The sequence below is a fragment of the Centruroides sculpturatus genome, unplaced genomic scaffold, assembly GCF_000671375.1.
Source record: "Centruroides sculpturatus isolate CEXI.00-Female unplaced genomic scaffold, Cexi_2.0 scaffold263, whole genome shotgun sequence".
Lineage (NCBI taxonomy): Eukaryota > Metazoa > Arthropoda > Arachnida > Scorpiones > Buthidae > Centruroides > Centruroides sculpturatus.
In genome coordinates, this window is record NW_019384587.1 from 276851 (window position 1) to 303190 (window position 26340).

A 26340-nucleotide genomic window follows, 5' to 3' on the forward strand; every position below is an offset into this window, starting at 1 on the left:
TGCTCCGCAGCCATCTTGTATTTTCTCGCGCGCGTGGGATTGTGGGATCTCTCTTATGACTGGATTTAGTTTCAAGAACTCTCTTGAGTCGATCGCGATTGAACGTCCCTTGGTACGACCTCCCTCGACAGTTTCAATCTCGACTGAAACGGTCGAGGGAGGTCGTACCAGACAAACGTGGTATAAGGCTCTAGTTTAGTAGTGTTACAGAGTATAATACGTATATTTTAATATATTTTTTAAAAGAAACAAAACCACTGAGAAATGTTACGTGTGTTTAACAAGGTTCGAAAAACTTTGAAAATGTTAACAACGGGTTCAGCCGAACCTGTGCGAACCCGCTGAATATCACCACTGACTTAAAGTAACTGACAAAGTATTAAACCGGTTTCCAAACATTGATAAATTGCCATTCTTAATACTAATCTTTTTACATCAATCATCCATTTTACTATTTTATATGAACTTTGGCAGGCACATCTATTAATATTTTAAATACTTAGAAAATTATATACTAAAAATCTTTTTAAATATACAGTAATATAATTTAAAAGCAATTATATGTAAATAAAATATAACAGTACCATTAGCAAAATAAATATAATAATGATAAATATTAGAATGAAAAATTTAAAACAAAATTTGTATTATTTCTGTAGCAAATAGCAATAAAAGAAAAAATATTGTAAAGTAAGTTTTATTTAAATTTCAAAAATATTTTTTGGTATTATTAAATTTTCTATATTTCTTTTTATTAAAAAGTCATATTAGAGATTCTGGAAAGTTTAATTTTCTTCTAATGAAAAGATGTATGATATTTTATATAAATGCAAATTTTTATAAAACGTGAATGGCATTTCCAATATCCAATCACAAAAATATAAATTTAAATTTGAAATAATTGTAAAAATAAAATTTATAGATTTTGAAACTAAGTTCAAATCATTTCATATAAGTGCCAATGAAATAAAACCAACAAACAAAACAGAAAACATTAAAAATTGTTTTTCCTTTTTCATTTCTTACAAAATCAGAATTAAAACCTTATTATAAGATTAAAAATATAACCGTTTCCTTAAAATGTAAAATAAATAATTTCCGATTTATAATTTTTTAAAGACACACTTTAACATGAAATAAGATTAGTATTTCATATTAATTCAAAAAGGCAATTTAACTATTACAATAATAAGAAATGTTTTATTTTATTTTGAAGTTACAAACGAACTATCATAATAATAATAAAGGATATTTAAATCTGACACACCCTCTAATGCCAAATTTAAGGGAAGATTCAACAACTTTCATTTCTGGCAAAAAACATTTCAATACAATTCCATCATAAAGTTTACAAAAAGAAAAATTCATATGCAGACGGAACCTTTAGAAATTATCACACAAGGTTTATTTAGTTAGTAACAAAGTCCACTTTTCAGTACACTCGAAAAAAGTTTTGAAGCATTTTCCATCAAAATCTCTTCACGAAGCATGTCATTTAGTGCAAATAACTTATGAATTTTAATCGATTAAACAGAGTTAAAACTAGAAACATATCCAAATCAGTAAATAAAGGTAAAAAAAAAACCAACCAGAAACTTGATTGAAACATCAGAAATTAATAAACTATTTTCCACTTAAATATTCTGTAATAATTTATAACATTTACACCAAAAAAAGGATTAAGTGTACTGTACATTAATAAGATTAAGCTTGGCTTAAGGTTTCTTCCCTATCAAAATATAGAAAAAAATCACATTTAAACATTTAAAAAAAACTCGAATAGAATGACATAAAGTTATGCATTTTAAGCAATTTCTATGTGTTTTAAAGTAAATTAACGCTTAATAGCTATTAAAATTACCTCCAAATCGACCCAAATAAGTCTTTCTTCGTCTGGCAAATGTTTGTTCATCCTTCTCGGTTTCTTAAACGAACTCATAATAATCTCGTTTATTAAAACTCTCGATAACTTGAAAATTCTTACCATCCGTCATAACACGACTCAAACATTTGTAATGTTTAAATCAAAAACGATTTCCCTATCGAAATTTATGCGGATCTATTCCTTTTCATTTGTAAACAAAAATACGTCGAGTGACCATACAACATCGATGCTTTCGACGGGTACTTATGTGTTTTCCTCCTACTTGTCATGCTGCATGCCATTTTTCATTCTCATGTATCCATCACGCTCTATCACATTGCTTACAAAACAATTTAGACAAATTTGAATGGATGACTGAATGAAATAATTTAATCTTTGATTTGTGCAAAATTTAAGATTAATTTGTTTCAATAACATTTTAAAATATTTTTTCTTCTGTAAAGTCAGAATAACTATTTTTTAAGAAATCAAACATACCATATAGTATTTAATATTACATGCTAATATGCAAATTAGTCTTTGGTTTGAGAATTTGTTGTTCGGAAAATTTGTGGAATATAGATTATTCATTCAATTTTTGGAATTTGTCTACATCTGAACTTTATATTGTTCATATTCTGCAGGAATACAGTATTTTACATTTTGAGCGCTATTGTAAAAAAAGGTATAAAAGCAGACTTACTGTATATGTAGAGTGAAAAAGATAAAATGAGGATAATTTTAAATAAATCAACATTAAGCAAATAAATGATAGCTACATCAAAAAGTGTTTTTCTTTTAAGTAATCTTTTATTAAACATGTATTTAAAAAAGAGTATAGCTAAAACTTCTACCCTGTGAGAGTAAAACACAGTAGCTAAGATGAAACAAATCATTATTTCAAACAGCTTTCATGGCTCCATGTAGACTACATGTTTGGTGGAAACAATTATTTGCATTCATGGAATGTTTACTGCATTAACATCTGAGAATACAAATGTCCTATTGACAATGTAGCATTTGATAACTATCCTCACATCCACTTAAAGCAGTGGTAATATTCGAAATATTTAACAAAAGGTTCGCTAACAGAAAATTTTTTCTTAACACGTTTTTTTTTTTTTGCTCAAATGGTGCATTAGCAACATTAGCGCAAAAACTGACCTTAAGATACCCATATAAATAAAAAAGATGCGTTCACAAAATTAAGTCAGTTAAAATTTAACATTGTTTATGCCAGAGCTATATTTTTTTTTTTATAAATAATAAAAAAGTGTTCAAAATGGTTTATTTTGTATATATTTTATTACGACACGTGTTCCGCAGCCATCTTGTATTTTCTCACACACGTGGGATTGTGGGATCTCTCTTATGACTGGATTTAGTTTCAAGAACTCTCTTGAGTCGATCGCGATTGAACCTCCCTTGGTACGACCTCCCTCGACAGTTTCAATCTCGACTGAAACGGTCGAGGGAGGTCGTACCAGACAAACGTGGTATAAGGCTCTAGTTTAGTAGTGTTACAGAGTATAATACGTATATTTTAATATATTTTTTAAAAGAAACAAAACCACTGAGAAATGTTACGTGTGTTTAACAAGGTTCGAAAAACTTTGAAAATGTTAACAACGGGTTCAGCCGAACCTGTGCGAACCCGCTGAATATCACCACTGACTTAAAGTAACTGACAAAGTATTAAACCGGTTTCCAAACATTGATAAATTGCCATTCTTAATACTAATCTTTTTACATCAATCATCCATTTTACTATTTTATATGAACTTTGGCAGGCACATCTATTAATATTTTAAATACTTAGAAAATTATATACTAAAAATCTTTTTAAATATACAGTAATATAATTTAAAAGCAATTATATGTAAATAAAATATAACAGTACCATTAGCAAAATAAATATAATAATGATAAATATTAGAATGAAAAATTTAAAACAAAATTTGTATTATTTCTGTAGCAAATAGCAATAAAAGAAAAAATATTGTAAAGTAAGTTTTATTTAAATTTCAAAAATATTTTTTGGTATTATTAAATTTTCTATATTTCTTTTTATTAAAAAGTCATATTAGAGATTCTGGAAAGTTTAATTTTCTTCTAATGAAAAGATGTATGATATTTTATATAAATGCAAATTTTTATAAAACGTGAATGGCATTTCCAATATCCAATCACAAAAATATAAATTTAAATTTGAAATAATTGTAAAAATAAAATTTATAGATTTTGAAACTAAGTTCAAATCATTTCATATAAGTGCCAATGAAATAAAACCAACAAACAAAACAGAAAACATTAAAAATTGTTTTTCCTTTTTCATTTCTTACAAAATCAGAATTAAAACCTTATTATAAGATTAAAAATATAACCGTTTCCTTAAAATGTAAAATAAATAATTTCCGATTTATAATTTTTTAAAGACACACTTTAACATGAAATAAGATTAGTATTTCATATTAATTCAAAAAGGCAATTTAACTATTACAATAATAAGAAATGTTTTATTTTATTTTGAAGTTACAAACGAACTATCATAATAATAATAAAGGATATTTAAATCTGACACACCCTCTAATGCCAAATTTAAGGGAAGATTCAACAACTTTCATTTCTGGCAAAAAACATTTCAATACAATTCCATCATAAAGTTTACAAAAAGAAAAATTCATATGCAGACGGAACCTTTAGAAATTATCACACAAGGTTTATTTAGTTAGTAACAAAGTCCACTTTTCAGTACACTCGAAAAAAGTTTTGAAGCATTTTCCATCAAAATCTCTTCACGAAGCATGTCATTTAGTGCAAATAACTTATGAATTTTAATCGATTAAACAGAGTTAAAACTAGAAACATATCCAAATCAGTAAATAAAGGTAAAAAAAAAACCAACCAGAAACTTGATTGAAACATCAGAAATTAATAAACTATTTTCCACTTAAATATTCTGTAATAATTTATAACATTTACACCAAAAAAAGGATTAAGTGTACTGTACATTAATAAGATTAAGCTTGGCTTAAGGTTTCTTCCCTATCAAAATATAGAAAAAAATCACATTTAAACATTTAAAAAAAACTCGAATAGAATGACATAAAGTTATGCATTTTAAGCAATTTCTATGTGTTTTAAAGTAAATTAACGCTTAATAGCTATTAAAATTACCTCCAAATCGACCCAAATAAGTCTTTCTTCGTCTGGCAAATGTTTGTTCATCCTTCTCGGTTTCTTAAACGAACTCATAATAATCTCGTTTATTAAAACTCTCGATAACTTGAAAATTCTTACCATCCGTCATAACACGACTCAAACATTTGTAATGTTTAAATCAAAAACGATTTCCCTATCGAAATTTATGCGGATCTATTCCTTTTCATTTGTAAACAAAAATACGTCGAGTGACCATACAACATCGATGCTTTCGACATCCACTCTATACCAAACGATACGAAAATCGATTACTCATATACGTACGAAACTATAATTTAATTATAAATAAATATATTATAAACGATACAGAAATATAATTTACAATTTTAATAAAATTAAATTTTTATAATTGTATCCAATACAGTCATTTTAATTTACGTTTTATAAATTTATATAGAGTATTATTCTTTTACAGGTGGCGTTACGGTCGAGTGATGGCTGACGATGGTTGAAAACAAATTCTGACTTGTTTTGGTTTTTGCGATTTTTTCCTTTCGCTCTTGATTTTTTTTTTTTTTTGAATTATTAAACTTGTATTAGACGACGTTCGATTCGATTTGTAATTTAATTAACGTTGATGTAATTTAAATAAAGATGCGGAAAGAAATTACTGTCTGATTATCGTCTATTGACAGGTAAGCATTTGAATATTATAATTTAATTGTGCAATAAATAAGTTAATGACCGTAAATTATTTATTGTATATACTAAAATTAAGTTACACTCGTACATAAATATAAAATCGAGTATATATTTATATAAATTTTATGAAATTTTTCCTTAATGTATTTTTTGTTTGAAGGGTAAGATGTAAACTCTGAATGAGGGGTTTTCCACCCACAGAATTGTAGACCCTCGTACTGTACGAGCAAAATAGTCAAGGGAACCGTACTTGCGCGTGCGACCTTTCGTGAGATAATTCTCCTGCAATGGTCAGTCTTTACCGTGTATCGGTATACTGCCCGGTCTCCGTGCTTCACGTGTGATTGTGCACTCTGCTGCCGGCTTGGAGTGAGCCTTCGCATGCTCTAAAACTATGTGATGTTGAATGCACTGCGACGGTCGAGTGGACTACTCTAAGTTCGCCACCACCAAAGAAGGCAAAAACAGTTCCATCAGCGGGGAAAGTGATGGCCTCGGTTTTTTGGGGATGCTAAAGGAATCATCTTTATTGACTACCTAGAAAGAGGAAAGACCATCAATGCTGTCTATTACTGTATACTTTTGGAAAAACTGAAGAAAGAAATTGAAGAGGCCACACTTGAAGAAGAAGGTTCTGTTTCACCACGATAATGCCAGAATCACTGAACGAAAAATAAACGAACTTAGCTTCCAATTAGTTCCACATTCACCATACTCACCTGATTTGGCCCCCAGTGACTTCCACCTTTCTCCAAATTTAAAATAATTCTTGGTTGGAAAGAGATTCCACTCAAATGACAAAGTCATCTCTGAAGTAAACGAATATTTTGCACACCTTGACAAATCGACCTATTGTAATGGCATAAAAAAGCTAGAACATCGCTGGAATAAGTGCATTGCTAACAAAGGAGACTACATTGAAAAATAAAAAAAGTTTTAACATTATTTTGTTTGTTGTTCTATTTGAGGCTGCGAACTTTCTGAACAGCCCTCGTATCTAAATATATAAAATTGCTTGTCCTGACTGACTGATTCATCATCGCCCAGAACAAACCGCTTAACCTAGAGAAGTGAAATTTGGTAGACAGTTAGGGTACGTCATGGAAACGCACACTAAGAAGGGATTTTTTCGAAATTCCCCTGCGGGGGGAGAGGGAAAGATTAAGGATTTTTTGTTTTTATCTGCGTTTTAGTAGGGTATGCCACAGCAATGCACACTAAGAAGGAATTTTTATAAATTCCCCCGCAGGGGGGTGAGGGAGAGCATTAAGGCTTAACCGGAAGAACGGCTTCTACTGTACTATTTTAGATGCGATTTTTTGTTTTTATCTGCGTTTTAGTAGGGTAAGTCATGGCAATGTACACTAAGAAGGGATTTTTAAAAATTCTTCCACTGGGGGTGAGGGAGAGCATTAAGGCTTAACCAGAAGAACGGCTTCTACTATACTATTTTAGATGCGATTTTCTGTTTTTATCTGTGTTGTAGTAAGGTATGTCATGAGAATGCACACTAAGAAGGGATTTTTCGAAATTCTCCCACGGGCGGGAGAGGGATAAGTTTTAGTCTTCATCGAGTACTTAGGTGTATTAAATGGATAACATTTCAGACATTGTTATAAATATTTTTATCTATTTCGATTTTAAAAATGTTCGAACCGTTTTAAATTTGAATTTGTTATTGCATATTGGTTCGAGTATAAAACGATTGTAAACGCTCCAGAAAATTGATCAAATTGAAAATAGTTCGTTTGATTCTCGGCAATTCTCTTCAGCGGTAGGTGTTATATAGACCTAACAATTACTATGGTTATTGAAATATTGAATGTAAATGAGGTTTGTTTGCAAAACCTCCACGGACGAACTCGCTGGTAACAGCTAGTATTATTATATAATTATATTATATTAAATTTATATAATAAAGTCTTAAATCACCAAACTGGAGTTTCTGTGGGAAAATCAACCAATTTTTAGATTTAAAGTGATTTTATATACATCTGTACTATAAAGCATCCATATTACATAGTTATGTTACCAAATATTACAATCAATAAGAGCAAGTCAGATAAGTTAAAGTAAGAAAACTATGTTACAGAATTCAAATGTAAATGATGTAATTTTGAAGCTAATCTAACTGATATTATACCAGTAGTGTCATCTGATGGCATAGTATACATAATTTTCTACTTATAAGGGAAGGTTCAGAAACACATTTTATGGATTTGGATTAGCCATTGCATGGTTATTCAGAGGTGCTAAAAAATAGGCTGTCATTTACTGTAAAGACATAGATACTGAAAAACAAGTACCATATAACTGCGCAGACAAGACAAGGTATAAATTTTCGTCGAAGTTTTATAGTTTTAGCATATATCTGTCCTATAAGACAACCCCCAAACTACAATGGCCTATGAATTTAGTTTAGATCAGCAATCATCGTTTGGATAATAACACTGTATAGTGTATACGGAATTATGTCCAATTCGTTATTTTTCGAATGAACAAATTTTATTTTCTTGCATCTGGCAGCACTGCCTTGCTATTGTTGCAAACGTTTGCACTGATTCGGGCATTTGGGTGACCTTGACTATTCACAAAAACATCATATGGGCTATTCTATTTTGTGCACATACCTTCTCTCTACTAGTAAATAATTACAGTTTGTCCACTTTTTATAATGGTTTTAATTTATATAAATTTCATCTAAATTTTTATTTATCTGTCCTATAAGATGACCCTGGATTTTGGGGGCATTTTTTTTATGATTCAATTATCATCTTATCTGCACAGATATATAGTAATTTTCATGTATGCATGTTGTAAAATTAATAGTTTTTAAGAAAATTAGCATTTTTTTTTTTTATTTTGACTGAAATACCTCAAATGTTGTCTGTAAACAATAGGAATTGTTGAGGAGGTAGTATATACAACCAAGGATTCTATACTCATGGGTTCACACCTACCTGAGGAGCTTCAGTTGAAATCAAAAATTGCTAATTTGCCAAAAAACTACTAGTTTTCAGATGTCATATAGGTACATAAAAAGTACTAGTATTTGCTTTTTTTAAAAAATATATACAAAAATAACCAAAACAGGATAATTTAAAAATAAAACAGTTACTTCAATTCTTTCAATAATTCTTTACTATTAATAGAAGAAATATTTAAATTACACTATATGCATTTTGAACTGTTTTTAATTTATAGTTCCTATTCAGTAGTTCAAGAAAAAAGACACAATGTAAACTTACTTTACAATCTGTGAGAGTGTCAAGATACAATTTAGTCATGTGTTATCTTGTAATTTAATATCATACTAACCTGTAAAACTTTGCGTTTTTTTCCAATATATATCAATTTCTCAGGTCCAAAAGTAATCCATTGTCATGACTTAAAATGGTAATTTTCTTCAATAAAATGCAGAAGTGGAACCTGTAGCTCTTTACAAAGACACTTTTTAGTGCTCCAGAGTAACAAGGATAGGCTCAGAAGTATATTTTACATATTTGGATCAACATCTGCATAACCATGCATAACATTATTCTCGTAATGAGTAATTTGCATAACAAGCAAAATAAATTGTAAAAAAAATGGCTCGCTTAACAAGCAACATTTTGCATAATGAGTGACAAGAAGAGGAGACTCCCGGATTGTGCACATGCTACATCAGTCTTTATTTAGCACTCGTTCCGCTAACATCTTACAAGTGTCACTTGTAATCACACATTTTTCCAAACTTGTGTTCAGACATTACATATAAACATCAACACCCCTTGCCCATTATGTATTAATTAATAATAAATATGCCAAATTCTTGGGCTATGTAAAGGTTATAATTGAATACTAGAAAGTAAATATTTTGACTAGAGGTAGGCAGTTATGCTGCCATCTTGTATTAAATTTAATTCCCAATTCTAAATTAAATTTTGATTTTTTTTTTCCTGCAAATCAAATTCACATTCCAGGTTGGTTCGTTCCATGCTAGAAGAAAAGATTATCATGATTCACAGTCCTTAACAATGTATATTCTATAATTTTCTTTGAATAAATGTTATACATAAAACATTTGAGTAAGTTTTTTGGCAAGGAATGCATTATCATATGTTACGTTAATTTATATGGGAAAAATTGTTTCACTTAACAAGTGTTTCACATTGCTAGTAAGATTCTGGAACGAATTATGCTTATTAACCACTTGTTACCCGAATTTTCATTTAGGAATTTTTAATTAAACATCAAAAAATACTTAAAACTGAAAAAAAAAACAAAAGAAATGCATTAATTTTGAAGAAAAAGCTTCAAACTTTATTTTCCATTGTCTTGCCTTTCTGCGAAATTTGACACCAATGAGTCATTGTGTTTACAGCTGAATGACCTTGAGAACAGCTGGTGTTGGATTTCCCGGGACATTCTCATAGATGGTCTCATAGTCTCAGGAGGAGAAGGGTTTAAAGTAGGGTGAATACTAGCTGGTTGTAAATTTTTAAATATTTTTCAAAAATTACATTTTTTATTGTGATTTCCGACCCCCTCTGACTTAATTAAACGTATATATAATAAAATATATTAATTAAAAAAAAGTTAAAAAATTATTGGAGGTCATTTTTGACATCAGAAACTAGCTTTAAATAACTTTACCAAAGTAAAATCCATGCACTAGAACTTTAGAACGATGAATGAAATTTGATTAAAAAATATCCCATTAAAAAACAATTAAGTGCGTCATTAAAGTAGATTAAAATCATGATAAAAATTTTTGAAAAATTTGGAGACAAAAAACATGCAAAAAAAATTTTTTTTCGGAGGGTCCAAAAGACCGGTTTTTTGTAACGCTATGGAACCTTCCCGAGTTAACTCAGGTCCGGATGGCAAGGTTAAGCGAGGTTCCACTGTATATAAAATACACTTCTGAGCCTACCCTTGTTAGTATGCTTGAGTTCTAACAGGATTAATGAAAGGAAATTATTTAAAGTGCATTTTTAAATATCTAAGTACTAATCCTGATAGCAAGTAAAGGGAAGGAGTCTAAAATTTTATTTGATTAACGTTTTCATAGTTATTTGACTGTCTTCAGTACAAGAAACTTAATTTATATATTTTTAACAAATTGGAATTGAAATTTTGCATAATCTAAACAGTAGTTTTTTTAACTTTTATAGAATTTAACCAATTGAATGTATCTGAAGATGGAGGAGCCAAGCTTGCTTTGAAAATGGTAAGTGAATAAAATTTCAGATTTAAAAAATAAAAATTGTTTTATTGATTATTGTATCAGTTTATTTAGAAATTGTAATTGCTTCTTCCTTATTTATATTGAAATGGATTGATTTAGATGTAATTTTTATCAAATATTTGTCAATAGAAATGATATAAAGGGTTTTCCACTAGGGGCGCTCAAACTTTGACAGTGTATAGCAGCCATGTTAGTGAAGCTACAGCTGTCTAATTTGGAGGTTATAGTAATTAATGTTCAGCAAATCTTCATGAAAAGTTACAGTGTTGAGTAACGCATGCAAATCATTAAACTTTATTACCAAAATGAGTGCTTAGTTTGAGCTACGTTCTGTGTGCTATGTGATTTTTACGGTGTACACAATCATCCTGTTGAGTCGACTATTCGTCGTTTGGTGGACAAATTTGAATCAACTGGTTCAGTAATAATCAAACAACACCCGTACATCGTTGAAACGTGAGGTCTGCAGAAAACATTGCTGCAGTGAACGAGAGTTCAGGATAACCCACTGCATTCAATTTCTTGTTGCGCCCAAGAATTTGACCTTTCACAGACATCAACTTTGTGAACTTTGCATTGGGACGTGGGCCTACAACTGTACAAAATTCAGTTGGCCAGGAACTGAAGGTAAACAACCATAGGCCACGTTGAGCATTCGCTGACAGCTCATGAGCAGTTTGAAGTAGACTCTAATTTTGGACAGAAAATCATCTTCATCAACAAGGCCCAGTTTTGGATGAATGGATATGTCAACAAGCAAAATTGTCGCATTTGGGGACATAACAATCTACATGAGACCCATCAGTTGCAAATGCATTAGTGATGTGCCGGATATCCGTATCCGTATCCGTATCCGCGGATATCCGAGGGAAAAAAAAAATCCGTATCCGTATCCGTATCCGTATCCGTATCCGTTACTTTTTAGCGGATCTTTAACGGATCTTTTATCTTAATGAATTTCATTACTTATATGAAATTTTAAAGATAGGTAGCAATAGCACATTCGTCATTTACTATCGTAAAATATTTCCATATTACACTACTAAATTTTTTTGTCGGCATTGTTTTTATTTTAATTTAACTCAACACTCTCCAAAAACACAAACGTAATCTACGCTATCCCGTGTCACACTAGCCACAAACCAGTGTTTCCCAACGTGGGGCCCACGCCCCACAGGGAGCAATTGGATTGCTAAGGAGGGCAATTCGAAAATGGACTTGTACTTGTCCAGAGTTTAAGTTAACAGTATAGCCGCTGTATATGTTAGGGAGACTAGAATTTTAGAAAGGCTTAGGTGGGGCATAGCAAAAAAAGGTTGGGAAACACTGCACTAAACTATTGTGGCGGTACGCTATATTTTTGTAAATATTAATTTTAGTTTAGTTTCGTTTCTTCTTTCTACCCTTTGTTCTATTGTTCTATTTTCTTCTAAAACTTTCTTATCTATTCTCTGTCCCTTGGCTGGGATAAGCAGTTCCTAGAACTTTGAGGAGCAAAGGTGTAAACAGAAGCCGGAGAAAAAAAAGAAGTGACGTAGCAGATCATTCGTAAACTGGACAGCAGAGTGTACGGACGAGGTGAGAATACTGGGAGTCGTATTTTCAATGACCGGATAGTTCAGAAAAAAGATCGTGTTTTAAGGTCGTATTGACGACTGTGGAAGAAAAAATCCTAATTATTGAAGAAGAGAACTGGCCAGTTATAAGAGAAGGGCGTGTGTTATCCCACCCAACAGTATGCATAAAGAAACAAGCCGAAAAAAGGGACAAAACCCCAGATATCTCTATTTCTATCTTATCTATCATTTTTTCTGTCTTCTTAATTCTATCCCTTTTTCTGTTATTAGTGTTAAGTTAGTGTTTAAGGTTAGTTTTAAGGTTCCGGGTTATATTGTCGCGATCGGGATCTGTATTGTACACGTGATTTGGATACAGCGAACTATTATTATCGCTGTAATTTCGCATGCTACTGTTTGTACCGTGAAGTTGGAATCCCCCGAAATAGAATCTGTATAAAGACGCAAAAAAGCTCAATTGGAAAATTATATTAACTTTTGTTACTTTATCCTGTCTGCCTTTGTGGTGAATTCTAATTTAGCACATTTTTACACCATAAACAAAAACACGCGCAGTGCAAGTCAAAACACGTCGCGTTATTAACGCAAAGCGTCAACTATCGGTCCAAGGTCACACGCACCGGCGCTGACTGAGTACGAAAGTTGAGATCCGTATCCGTATCCGTATCCGCGGATCTAGACACGAATGATCCGTATCCGTATCCGTATCCGCGGATATACATTTTTAACGATCCGGCACATCACTAAAATGCATCCAGAAAAAGCCACTGTTTGGTATGGATTTTGGTTTGTTGGGGTTATTAGCCCATACTTCTTCCAAAATAAAGCTGGAATGACCATAACTGTTACTGGTGAGAGATACAGGTCAATGATATCCAATTTTTTGTGGCTTAAATTGGAAGATATAGATCTCAATGATGTGTGCCAACAAGACGCACTGCAGTACCATCTGCCACACAGTGCATGCAACAATGGATTTTCTGCATGACAAATTCGACGGCGTGGTTATCTTGCATTTTGGCAATGCCAACTGGCCACCAACATTGAGTGATTTAATGCCATTAGACTTTCTCTTATGGGCTACATTAAATTGCGGGTCTATGCGAATAAGTTGCAGATGATTAATGCCTTAATAGTTAACATAACCAATTCCATCAATGACATTGAGCCCAATTTATGCAATCAAGTCATCAAAAATTGGATCTCTTGGATACGCCGATATTATATTCCATACATAATGTAATTGAATACTCTTTCAAGTAAAAAAATAAAATTAATAATATTTCATATATAACTTGTTTTATTTAAATTTGAAGTTTGAGCACCCTTAATGGAAAACCCTGTATCAGTTTCTAGAAATTAAATTTAAAAAGAAAGTTTGAATATCATCATTGGCACATGAAAACCTTGTAAGCACCAAAAATCAATTTTACAGGAGCAACAAAGGACATTAATATTGCATATAATAGTATAAGATTTTCTCATATGAAGATTCATTATAAATTGGAATCATATAATTACCTAGATTTACTATTTAATAAACACAACAAAAAAAATCTAATGAGTTGCCATCTCTTATGATATATTATTTAAAAATTTTTTATATTTTTAACTATTATAAAAGTAAATAAATATCTGAAGACAAAGTTCGCTCAAAAGGAATCACAGTTTATTAACTTCCTGTTCCAGACTACACATATTCTTGGCAACTGACCTTTCTTTTTAGGCCACTGGCTGCCAAAAAAGCTAAAAAGTCGTTTTAAAAACACAAAAAATATATCCAGTTAAAAATACAAAATTTTTTAAAAAGAAGCTGGTGACATATGGACGTCTTCATGGTTTTCATCCATACTTTCTTGGGGGTGCTTTGGCTTTTTATCTACGAGGAAATGAGTGCTGGAAAATGTAAAAAATGTGGTCCCTTTTGGGCAGACTTTGCCTTCAGATATTTATTTATAATATAATTGCCATTGGATGAAAATCTACATATTATAAAAATGCAAAAAGCTTAATTTTGAGGGTAGGGATGAGTTTTATAAAATAGTTGAAAATGCTAATATAAAGTAAAATTACTGACACTACTGGAGGTACATACAACTCCCTTTATCTCCCCATCTTCTCAACTTTTAATCATCAAAATTTAATAGTATCAATCCTCTTAATAAACAAATCTCCCTGCAAAATTTCAGTAATTTTCAACAAAAAGCACAGAAGTTATTAAGCTTCAAAGAGGGTAAACAAAACTGTGCTGCCCCAACACACACACACACCCATACATACGTAAAAATCTTGAATTTTTTTGCATTTCTAGACATTTCAAGGCCCAAACATGTAAAAATCTGGGGGTCATTTTTTTTGACTGATCACCATACTTTTCCTCTGTTATATTTAACAGCCAGGAAAGTAAAAAGATGATCTTTAATGAGATTCCATTAGCAGTGTGGACCGTCTAATTATATACAAGCTTATTACAATTAACAGTACAGCCAATTCTATTGGTTGAATGTTTCTGAGATTTTTGCAGAACATACATATTCCAAGAGCTTGCATAACTGACATAAGACTTATTTGACCCATTGTGGTATCTCGTAAGTACCACAATCTGTATTTTGTGTATTGATGGTATCCTGCATTTACTATTAGCAATCTAAAGAAAGTGAAAAGTTTGTTGATCTCTTATATTTAAATTGATTATTTTGATAAGTTTTCAAACTTTTAATATGTAAACATATACAGGTGGCCCTCAACTTTCATACATTTTTAAAAATTCAACTTTTAAAATATTTTTGTTGATAATGAAAAAATTTACTCATACACTACAAAGTGCAGTAGCTCACTCTACGTTCTCGGACATAGATTACTTCCTACAATAGTGGACTTCTCGGAATTATAATTACTACTGTGTTGTTCTGAGCAAGAGGTCAAAACAGTTTCAGTCTTGCATTAGGGTGTGCATCAATGTGTTGTGTGTTTTGCTAAATTTTTTGTTTGTTTTAATATTTTGTTCTTATAAATTCATAAACATGAGTGAGAAACAGAGAAACTGCAGTGTTGATACAAACAAAAAGAAATTAAGGACTCATAAACTTCATACAATCGAAATAATTAAACATTTTGAAAATGGTGAATCTTTTGCTTCAATCGGACATTTGTACAATGTATGTAAACAGATCTACGATATGTTCAATTTTGAAAAATAAAAGTAAAATTAAGGAATACGTTCAAAATTGTGGAAATATATTTTCAAAGATTGTTTCCAAAAGACACGGCATAGTGATGGATGAAATGGAAAGATCTTTGTCATCATGGATTGATTGTCAACATCAAAATAATGTCCCTCTGAGTTTTTCAATTATTCAAGCTAAGGCTTTAGTTTGCATGAAGATTGGAAGACTAGATTAAATGAAGATTCTAGCACGGTGTTTCAAGCAAGTAATGGCTGGTTCAACAAATTTTAAATGAGATATTCTATACATAATATTAAATTCACTGGAGATTCGGCTGATGCAGATAAAGATGCTGCGAAAGAATTTATTTTTTCATTGGCCAAAATTATTATAGATGGAGAATATTCTCCTAGCCAAATATTCAATGTAGATGAGATGGGTTTATTTTGGAAAAAAATTTCTAATCGTACATTTTTATCAAAGGAAGAATCAGTTGCCCTTGGACATAAACCTTCCAAAAACTGATTGACATTGCTTCTTGGTGGAAACTTAGCTGGTGATTTAAAAGCCATTGTTAGTTTACCAAGTGGAAATCCCAGAGCATTGAAAGGGAAAGATAAAGAATTGCTTCCAGTCATTTGTAAATCAAATAAAAATGCCTGGGTTACTTACTGTGTTAATATTTAAAGATTGGTTCACTTTTCATTTCATGCTGACAGTTAAGCAATATTGTAAAAATAATAATTTACAATTTAAAGCATTATTAATCTTAGACAATGCTCCAGGACACCCAAAATCTCTGCAGAATCTATATCTGGAAATCAATGTTGTTTCTTCCTCCCAATACTACCTGCCTCATATAGCCCATGGACCAAACAGTGATATCTATGTTTAAACAATATTATATGAGGACAATAATGGCTAAGGTCATCAAGGCAACTGACAGGGAAAATGGGCCAACATTAACAGATTTTTGGAAGAATTATAATATATGGAAAGCAATAAACAATATTGGAGACTTGTAGGCTGAATTAAAAGAGTCGACAATGAAAGGTTCCCGGAAACAATTATGCCTACAAATGATGAGTGATTTTATAAATTTTGAAGAAACACCAGAAACTATTACAGATGAAATAGTTAGCCTAATGAATGAACTAAACTTGGACGTCAACAATGAAGTTGTTAATGAGTTGATTGAATCTCACTCAGTACCTCTGTCAAATGAATATTTAATTGAACAACATGAAAGTGAGGAAGAAGAAGCTGATAAAAACGTCAAGACTTTGACAATTAAAAATATGAATAAAGCCTTCATGCATTTTGACAAATTTTTGACTATCAAGGAAGAATGTGATCCTAATGGAGAATGTATATCTCAAGTACTTACGGCGATTGAGAAAGACACAGCATGTTATAGAAATTTTTATCAAGGAAAGAAAAAAAGGGTGGTACAGTAATACCTTGACTTATGCTACCCCGACTTACGCGAACCCGGAGTTACGCGATTTTCAAATCTCGTCGATTCGTCTTTTGTTTGACTGCCACGCAACTCTTGATTACTCACTCCCCCTCACACTATTGTTCGGCTTATGTGTTCGGACGTGTTGCGCAGAATCAACATATAGCTACAATTTATTTTGTGTTATTTATTTCTGTGTTTGTTATATCTACGGAGACTAGAGAGACTCTATGTGGTGATTTCTTGTAACCGTGAACGAATCAAAAGACGAGATAAGATTAACGAGAACATTTATTGGCTTACATACATTTGACTTGGATTTTACACAAATTGCGAAATTATACCCCGACTTATGCGAATTTGACTTACGCGGTTATTGCTCGGTCCCACCTATCGCGTAAGTTTGGGGTATTACTGTATTCAACTAACTCGTGACAAGTTTATAAAGAAAACGCCCAAAAGCACTTAAACATGCCTCATTAACTTTATTATGTATACATATTGATAAATAAATACTTTAAAACACAGTTTTTGGTGCATATTTTTTTACATTCCTCTGCTTTCAAACATTCAATATTCGCGCACACTTTCAGGAACAAATTATGTGCAAAGGTCAAGGGCCATCTGTATTTGAAATAAAATTTTATTTGTGAAAAAACATTTACAAAATCTTTAATCTCATCACATATAGCAATGTGTTAGACATCTAAAAAATCTGTCTGTATTTCAAAATCAATCACTTATGTTTGTTCTTTGCTGCAAGGTTTTTATTTGAATTTAAATGTCTCATCATCTTAAACTTCAGAAAGTAATTACAGTAATACCTCAGTTTTTGTTGACTTCGGTTATTGTCAGTTTCGGTTTTCAATGGTGTGCCCATGTGACCTCACTGCTAATTTTGCGAAAACAAACAGTGAACCATGTGTTTTCCTGCTAAGTGTGGTGTTGCTTCTTGTTGTGTGAGCATTACCCCCTCGTGTCTAGCCAAATACCTCTATGGCTGAGTGGTAAAGGTGGCAGCCTACTGCTCTAGGGTACACAGGATCTAATGCGGATGGGTCAAAAAATCTCCAGGAAGTTTTTGGGGAGTGGCTCTGTTCCTCACCACCCAGCCGTCCCATTGTGGGCTTGGCCTAACCCATAATGGGCTTGCTAAAAGACGCCTCTTAGTGCCCGCTAAGCAGAAAGAGTTAAAGAAAAGCCAAACAATTCCATTGCTTTCCTTTCCTTTTAGCTCAATCATGGGACCAAAGAAAGTTTTCAGAGCCAGCAGCCCTTCGAATGCCATGTTAAATGTTCATTTACATTAGTCTTTTATATTCATTTCATATTTATTTCTTATTGTTTTTAGTATTAAACACTATACTTATTCTCTATAAAATGTGTTTTTGGTATGTATTTTGGAGTGTCTAGAACAAATTAATTGGATTTACATTGATTCATATGGAAATAATTGCCTCAGTTTTCGTCAATTTTGGATTTCACTGATTGTTTTCAGATGGATTATCAACGAAAACCGAGGTGTCACTATAGTATGAGAATCCGAACTTTAACAAAAATCAATCATTGATGACACCATACTTGCTCAACAATTGTTGTCCTCAGCTACCTGAGAAAATCTCCACTTCATTTTCCTGGCGATGAAAACAACACATTCCCGTGATCTGCTGACCTCTTAGCCAGGCAATATCGTACTGATATCAAAATTAATGGCCGAAAAGTCAGTCATCGCCCACTCCTCGTGGATTTAAGTCTTTAAAAAAAATTCTCTGTGTTGTACCAAATTTTCTGACTTGATTTCACCTTCGACCAACAACGCCGGTGAGTACAAACCTTCCCAACCATCTTGACCTTGACTTTCCCAATCCAGAACTTTCTGAACCCTTCCAGAAAAATAACTGACTATTGGCCTCAACGGATATCTCAACAGAATCTATCATCACTCCAGGAACATCCTCTACAAAAGGTATTTATTGCCGCGTGAACCTCGTGAACTCTCTCTGTTGTGATCCCGGGCATATTTAGACGCGTTTTTCTTGATTCGAACTCGTTAATGACATAACGTATAAAATGTATATAATTATATAATTTCCTTTAAAAATAAACGATTGTTAAGTAACCTAGTCTCTGCGTGCATCCTTTCCCATTTGCTACCACACGGTCTCCATCCTGAATCCGTTCGCACATTCACGCGACTGCTTGCATGACCTATTTTCTAATTAAATCACCGTCGCGGTTTCCGGATCAATCGGGACCCGGTGGTGTCATTTCTGACAGGGTGCCGAGGAGGTGCTGACCCTCTGGTCACATATTATGATAAGATTGCAGGACAATACTAAAAAATTTGAAGTCCTATAGATTAAATTCTTGAGCTACATTATATGTTTGCTATTTTGTAGTTAAGAAGGCAATTGCATTGGCATAACTTTTAAATGTAAGTATTGTTCATTTGATTGTAATTAAGAGACTTTTTTGCAGTGATTATGTGAATTCATTTCAATTTATTTTGATAATTGGCCTTCTTCAGATATCAACAAATAAGCAAAATACAAAAATGATATAAGCAGACAAACAGCAAATAGAACATGAGTGAAAATATCTAAATATATAAAATTGCTTGTCCTGACTGACTGAATGACTGACTCACTCACTGACTCATCATCGCCCAGAGCAAACTGCTTAACCGAAAGAGATGAAATTTGGTAGACAGTTAGGGTACGTCATGGAAACGCACGCTAAGAAGGGATTTTTCGAAATTCCCCCGCGTGGGAGAGGGAAAGGATTAAGGCTTAACCGGAAAAACAACTTTTACTGTACTATTTTAGATGCAATATTTTGTTTTCAACTGCGTTTTAGTAGGGTATGCCATGGCAATGCAAACTTAGAAGGGATTTTTCGAAATTTCCCAGCGGGGGGAGGGAGAGCATTAAGTCTTAACCAGAAGAATGGCTTCTACTGTACTATTTTAGATGCGATTTTTTTTGTTTCTGGTGGTAATAACTTAATTTCCAAATGTACAATATTTACGTATTACGATTTTTTAACCAAATGTTCGAACCGTTTTAAATTCGAATTTGTTACTACATATTTGTTCGATTATAGAACGATTGCAAACATTCTAGAAAATCGGTCAGATTGAAAACGTTCAATTGAATTAGAAGATTCTCAATAATAAGGGGTATGTTTAACGCAATAATTTTATACATTTAGATTGTTATTGATATAAATTACATAATAACTATGGTTGTTGAAATAATAAATATAAATGGTGTTATGACGCCCCACACCATCGTTCCAATTATAAGTGATGGAGCTTGCCTCTTTAGAGCAATATCCTTTGTTTTGTATGACACTCAAGTGATGACCAGAGAAGTACGTGCAGAAATAGTGGGTTACGTGATGAGTCACTGGGATGATTTTCAATAATGTCACATGATAGTGATGGAAATAATTATAGCAGTTCTGTTGAATACTTCAACAATATGTCGCGATTTCATACTTATGGAGGTTTATGCGAGTTAGTAGCAGAGGGACAAATATTTCCGTTAACTTTTGAAGTTTACTACAATGGCGAGCTGTATGAGAAATTTGGTGTAGAAGGAAACCCCGTGAAGCAACTGCGTTTTAGTTCTATGCAAGACCTGTCTCATGGACATTTTGATGTTTATTTGCCTTATGAAGATGAATTGTCAACATCCATTTTTAATTCAGTTAACTCTGATAGAATACCCAGCTTTGAGAAACGTACTAAAAAACGTTATGCTAGATTTACGAACACAATTAGAAAAAAAAAGCTCTTACAAGCTGCTACTAAGTACCAACAAAAGAATCCAGAAGTTCACAGAGCAGCAGCAGCTAAATACCAACAAAAAAATCCAGAAGTTAACAGAACAGCTGCAGCTAAGTACAAAAAAAATAATCCCGAGGTTCATAGAGTAGCAGCAGCCCATTACCAGCAAAATCATCCAGAGGTTCATAGAGTAGCAGCAGCTCATTACCAACAAAATTATCCAGAAGTTCACAGAGCAGTCGTTCGTAGATATGAGCATAAAAATCAAGGAAAACGAACAGAAAGACGATTACTTCCATGGAAGATTAAAACTTTTTCCGGGATGAAATATGACCCAAAGATAGCTTATGAAACCGATAAATTAGTATCCCTGGGCACTATGAGTCATAAATGCTTACACTGTAACACCCTCAAGTTTAAAAAAGAAGCACCTGGTATGTGCTGTAGTACCGGTAAAGTGCAGCTTCCAGCTATTTTGCCTCTACCTGAGCCGCTCAATAGTTTGCTCATGGCCTGCATCCTGAGCACATTCATTTTATGGATTTATTGGTATTAGGAAATATAATGCTTGCTTCCAAATGATGTCTTTTGGAGCGAAACAAGTTATAGAAGACGGATTTATGCCTACTTTCAAAGTGCAGGGTCAGGTGTATCACTTAATTGGTAGTCTGCAACCTTTACCTCAAAAAACCCCTCAATTCTTACAAATTTATTTTGTTGGAGAGGATGAGAGAGAGGCAAGTTTAAGATGCAGCATCTTCCCTGATGTGAAAAAGAGTCTGATAAAACAATTACAGGCGATGTTGCACTACTATAACCCATACTTAAAAGGTTTAAAAACTGCTCTTGAAAAAGTACCTCACAATTGTAAAAACTTAGAAGTTGTAATTCACGCTGATAGGAAACCAGCCAATGCTCATAGAGGACGTTTTAATGCACTGACGGCAAGCAAAGTAGCTCTGGTCATAGTTGGACAGCAGTTTGATAAATGAGATATTGTATTACAAAGTCATGACAATAAATTACAACATATTAGTGAAGTTCACTGTTCGTACGATGCATTACAATACCCGATACTTTTCTGTCGAGGTGAGGATGGTTACTCCATTGACATCTCCCACATTGACCCGAAAACAAAGTTACCTCTTCGAAAAACCGTTTCTGCAATGAGCTTTTATTCTTACCACATCATGATCAGATAAACAGAAATCAACCATTTATTATATTGTCGATCTCTCTTCAGTCAATACTTCGTTAATATATATGTAAAAATTGAGACAGAGTGATTAAATTTTATTAGAAACAACCAGGCGCAACTCCGAGTCGATAGTTACATACATCTCAGAGATGCTATAGGAATACAAGATACCAATGTTGCTCAGCTTGGTTAGATGGTAGTGCTTCTGTCATCTTTCACTAGGTCACCACGATATATGCATGAAAAGACTCAAGACGCCATGACGTATTATGTTCGCTATTACGGTCGTCCTGATTTATTCATTACATTTACATGTAATCCTCGATGGAATGATATTAAAAATGCATTACTATCTGGACAAAAGCCTCATGATTGTCATGATATCATTGCTAGGGTATTTCACTTAAAAGTTAAGGCATTAGTGACTGCTGACAAAGGGGAATTTGTTTGGAGAGTGCGTTGTTTTATATATTCTGTCAAATGGCAAAAGCGTGGTTTGCCTCATATACACATTTTGTTGTGGCTACAGTAACGTATTTCTCCAGATAAATTAGATAGTGTTATTTGTGCAGAGATACCAGACCCTGCAAAAGATCCTCTCCTTCATGAAATTATAAAAGGCAATATGATACATGGGCCTTGCGGTAATTTAAATAACAGATCACCCTGTATGAAAGAAGGTAGCTGCACTAAGAAGTTACCTCGACCTCTCCTTCAAGAAACTCAAACAGGAGAAGATGGATACCCAAAGTATCGACGAATAGCCCCAGGAGATGGTGGTTTCACTGTTGAAATCAATAGTGTGACCCTTGATAACTATTGGGTAGTGCCATATAACCCTGTGCTTTCACGTACTTTCGGTGCTCATATTAACATGGAGTACTGTAACTCTGTAAAGTCTATAAAATACATATGTAAATATGTCAATAAAGGGAGTGATCAAGCAACATTTGGCTTTAAAAATGAAAAGGATGAAGTCGAACTCTATGAAAGTGGGCGATACATCAGCAGCTCCAAGGCTGTGTGGAGAATTCTGGCTTTACCCATCCATGAGAGGTTCCTTCCAGTTTTTCTTCTCACTGTGCATTTGGAAAATGGCCAGCGAGTCTATTTTATGCAAAACCGATAATTTTGCAAAAACACTTCTTTGTGTTGAAGTTCCCTCTTTCTATGTATGGAAAAAATAACAGATTTGAGAGAAGAAAACTTGGTAATGATGTCAATGGCTGGCCGGGTGTAAAAGAAGATCAGACTTTAGGCAGGGTATATACCAGGGGTGGCCAACCTGCAGCTCGCGAGCCACATGCGGCTCTTTGAAGGATTATTTGTGGCTCTCGATAAATGTACCCGAGTTCCCTTTTTATTTTTGTATTATTATATTTTAAAAAATTATTATCGTTTCGTATGTGTTTCAAAACGTCTTTTAAATTACTAACAACAAATATGAAAGATTAAGTGCAACGTTGTAATAAATTTCATTTCCGTCCAAGTTAAGAATGATATGACTCATTGAAAACTGTGTGAACGAACATAAACAGTGGCGTAATCGTCCGTTATCGACCGACTCCAGACCGATTTTGAATTTGTAAACTGTCATTGCAATGGACAGCTGACATTGTGCTCTGGAAGAAACAATTTGTATCACTCTTGCTACGGATATAATTTGTAATCTTGAATTTTTTGCATACCTTTTTAATACGTATTTAATTGCGGCTCGCAAAAAATTTCAAATTTTGAAAAATGGCTCGGACTATCAAGGAGCTTGGCCACCCTGGGTATATACCATCCACCCTAATAATACTGAGTGTTATTATCTTTGTCTTTTACTACATGAAATCAAAGGACCTACATCTTTCATAGAATTGAAAACAGTTAATGGTACGATTCAATCCACATACCAGTCCTGGGTGTTTACCAGGATCCCGGATATAATTCACTTTTTTCCGGAATCCTCGGACAAGCAAAAGACCGATAAATGAGAAACCTACTAAAGAGATTCTTTCCTTAAGTAATTAATGATGCGATTTTTCAACTGTAACTGAAGAAAATACCTAGAAAAGACTAAAATGTCTTGAATTTCACCATGTTCAATCTGCAGGAACAACATTGCAGAGATGACCTTTTCTTAGAGGCTACGCCTCTGCCAAAATGTGCAAAAGCAGTTTTAAAAAGTTAGTCACTTTTTAAAAAGAAATTATTTTAAAAAATAAATAATTTCTTTTTAAAAAAATGTTCCTGCAGATTGAACGTGGTGAAATTTAAGACATTTTAGTCTTGATTTGTTTTGTCTTGTCACCTGTGAACATTTAAAACTGTTTTTGCATATTTTGGCAGAGTTGTAGCCTCTAATAAAAGGTCGTTTCTGAGTGGAAGATTGTTGTTCCACAGATTGAACATGGCGAAAATCGAGACATTTTGGTGTTTTCTATGTATTTTTTTAATGTGTAAATTCATTAGCCATTTCTTTAAAATGTAATTGAAGACTATTTTTCTTGATGAAATTTTTCAGCTGTACTTAAAGAGATCTTATCTTTGCAGATGTGTTTTTTCTACAACTGAAGCCACTTTTTCTTTCTTGTGTTTTTTAAACTGTTTACTGAAAATATTTCTTTTGTTTTTTTCAAATGAAAAGACATTTTTTTTTTCTTTTCTACTTTGACTAAACTAAAGAGATTTTCAGTGTTATTGACTCGAGATAGAACTCCCCTAAGTAAATGATTCAGCTCTGCAAACTTCTAGTTTTACCACTTTTTCTTGAACAATTCTTGAGCTGGTCATTGATTCTCGGGTGCATCGCAGATTGGCTGACCAAAGCCCAAAGTAGTCGTAAATTCTCGTATATTTTGGGCTTTGCCAAATCAAGTGGCAAGCTAGAAATGGCCAGCCACTTTGCAAATTGACTAGACTTCAGATATTGGCCATAACATATACAGTATATAGATTAAAACAGTTTATTACTAAAATGTGTATCCTATGCTTTTAAGTGAAGAGTGGCTATTATATATTCAAAAGTTTTATATTGTCTAATTTATGTCTCCTTTGATTTTTAAGTCATTTTGTAATTATTTAAATACAAAGATGATAGTTGTAAACTTTTTCAAAAGTGTGCATGATATCGAAATTTTTGCCTGAATGCCACTGTCTTGTCATTTATCACCATTCCATAATTTGCTATTTTTGAAAAGTTAAATTTTTCTGGGAAACTCTCAATATTGACAAAATGATAGCTTCAAAAATTGGCCTGTGTTGGCAATGTATAATCAAATTTATTTTCTATAGCCTCAATTCACATCAAAAAATTGTAAACAAAAATGTGCCCAGACATGGAATGGTCATTGCAATACTTTATAGTTCAAATAAAGTATAAATTCATTAATTTTTTTTCAGTTTACTAGTTGTTTGTAGCAGTATTGGGAATCTTATTGGCCTCAAATATTCATTTTACTTACCTGGTTGTTATATATAACAGAGGGAAAGTATTGTGATTGATCGAAAAATGACCCCCAAGATTTTCACATTTTTGGACTCGGGACCTTGAAACATTAAGAAATGCAAAAAAATTTGGGTTTTTCCCCTATATGTATGGATGTTAGTGTGTGTGTGGTGGGACATTATTTTGTTTATCCACTTTGAAGCTTAGTAACTTCTGTGTTTTTTGTTGAAAATGTGTGAAAGTTTGCAGAGAGGTTTGTGTATTAGTTGATCCATGCTATTTTAAGTTTGGTGGTTATAGGTCCAGGAGGTGGGAAGGTAGAGTGGGTCATGCGTCATATATTGAATAGGGTTTGACTTAGTGAAGATTTTATTCATTACTAGCTGTTACTCGCGACTTTGCCCGCGGAAGTTTTGTAAGCAAACCCCATTTATATTCAGTATTTCAACAACCATAGTAATTGTTATATAACACCTACCGCTGAGAACAATGAGAATTGCTGAGAATCAAGCCTACTTACTATTTTCAATTTGATGAGTTTTCTGGAACGTTTACAATCGTTCTATAATCGAACCAATATGCAATAACAAATTTGAATTTAAAACGGTTCGAACATTTGGTTAAAAAATCGAAATATATAAAAATATTTATAACAATGGCTGAAATGTTATCAATTTAATACACCTAAGTACTCAATGAAGACTAAACGTAGTTGAAAACAAAAAATCACATCTAAAATAGTACGTGGATAAAGTACT

At 32.8% G+C, this 26340-nt stretch overlaps 2 protein-coding genes and 1 long non-coding RNA gene across 9 annotated transcripts in view; 2 read left to right on the top strand and 1 right to left on the bottom strand.

Moving 5' to 3' along the window:
• The window catches only part of LOC111624653 (oligoribonuclease, mitochondrial-like), a 32975-nt gene extending 27462 nt beyond the window's left edge, over positions 1-5513 (bottom strand). Inside the window, exons 1-2 of one of the 2 annotated variants that reach the window (XM_023367559.1) lie at positions 5409-5513; positions 5042-5309 (exon numbers count right to left, since the gene is read on the bottom strand). In XM_023367559.1, coding sequence (XP_023223327.1) covers positions 5042-5167 — 126 coding nt within the window. In that variant the 5' untranslated portion in view covers positions 5168-5309; positions 5409-5513. Of the gene's footprint in view, positions 1-1861; positions 2117-5041; positions 5310-5408 lie in introns of those variants that run through there. The other variant, XM_023367558.1, reaches the window with a different exon arrangement.
• A 22-nt stretch (positions 5514-5535) lies between these two features.
• Positions 5536-26340, top strand: part of LOC111624654 — a 61089-nt gene continuing 40284 nt past the window's right edge. For 2 of the 6 annotated variants that reach the window (XR_002756613.1, XR_002756617.1), the window contains exons 1-3: positions 5536-5721; positions 10885-10940; positions 18660-19127. This is a non-coding gene — a long non-coding RNA (uncharacterized LOC111624654). The remainder of the gene's footprint in view (positions 5722-10884; positions 10941-18659; positions 19128-26340) is intronic. The other 4 variants (XR_002756616.1, XR_002756614.1, XR_002756618.1 and 1 more) reach the window with 4 other exon arrangements.
• LOC111624651 lies at positions 20671-22583 on the top strand. The gene is given in 2 exon segments (XM_023367556.1): positions 20671-21464; positions 21466-22583. Coding segments are annotated over 2 exon segments (1149 nt in total). The 5' UTR covers positions 20671-20793; the 3' UTR covers positions 21944-22583.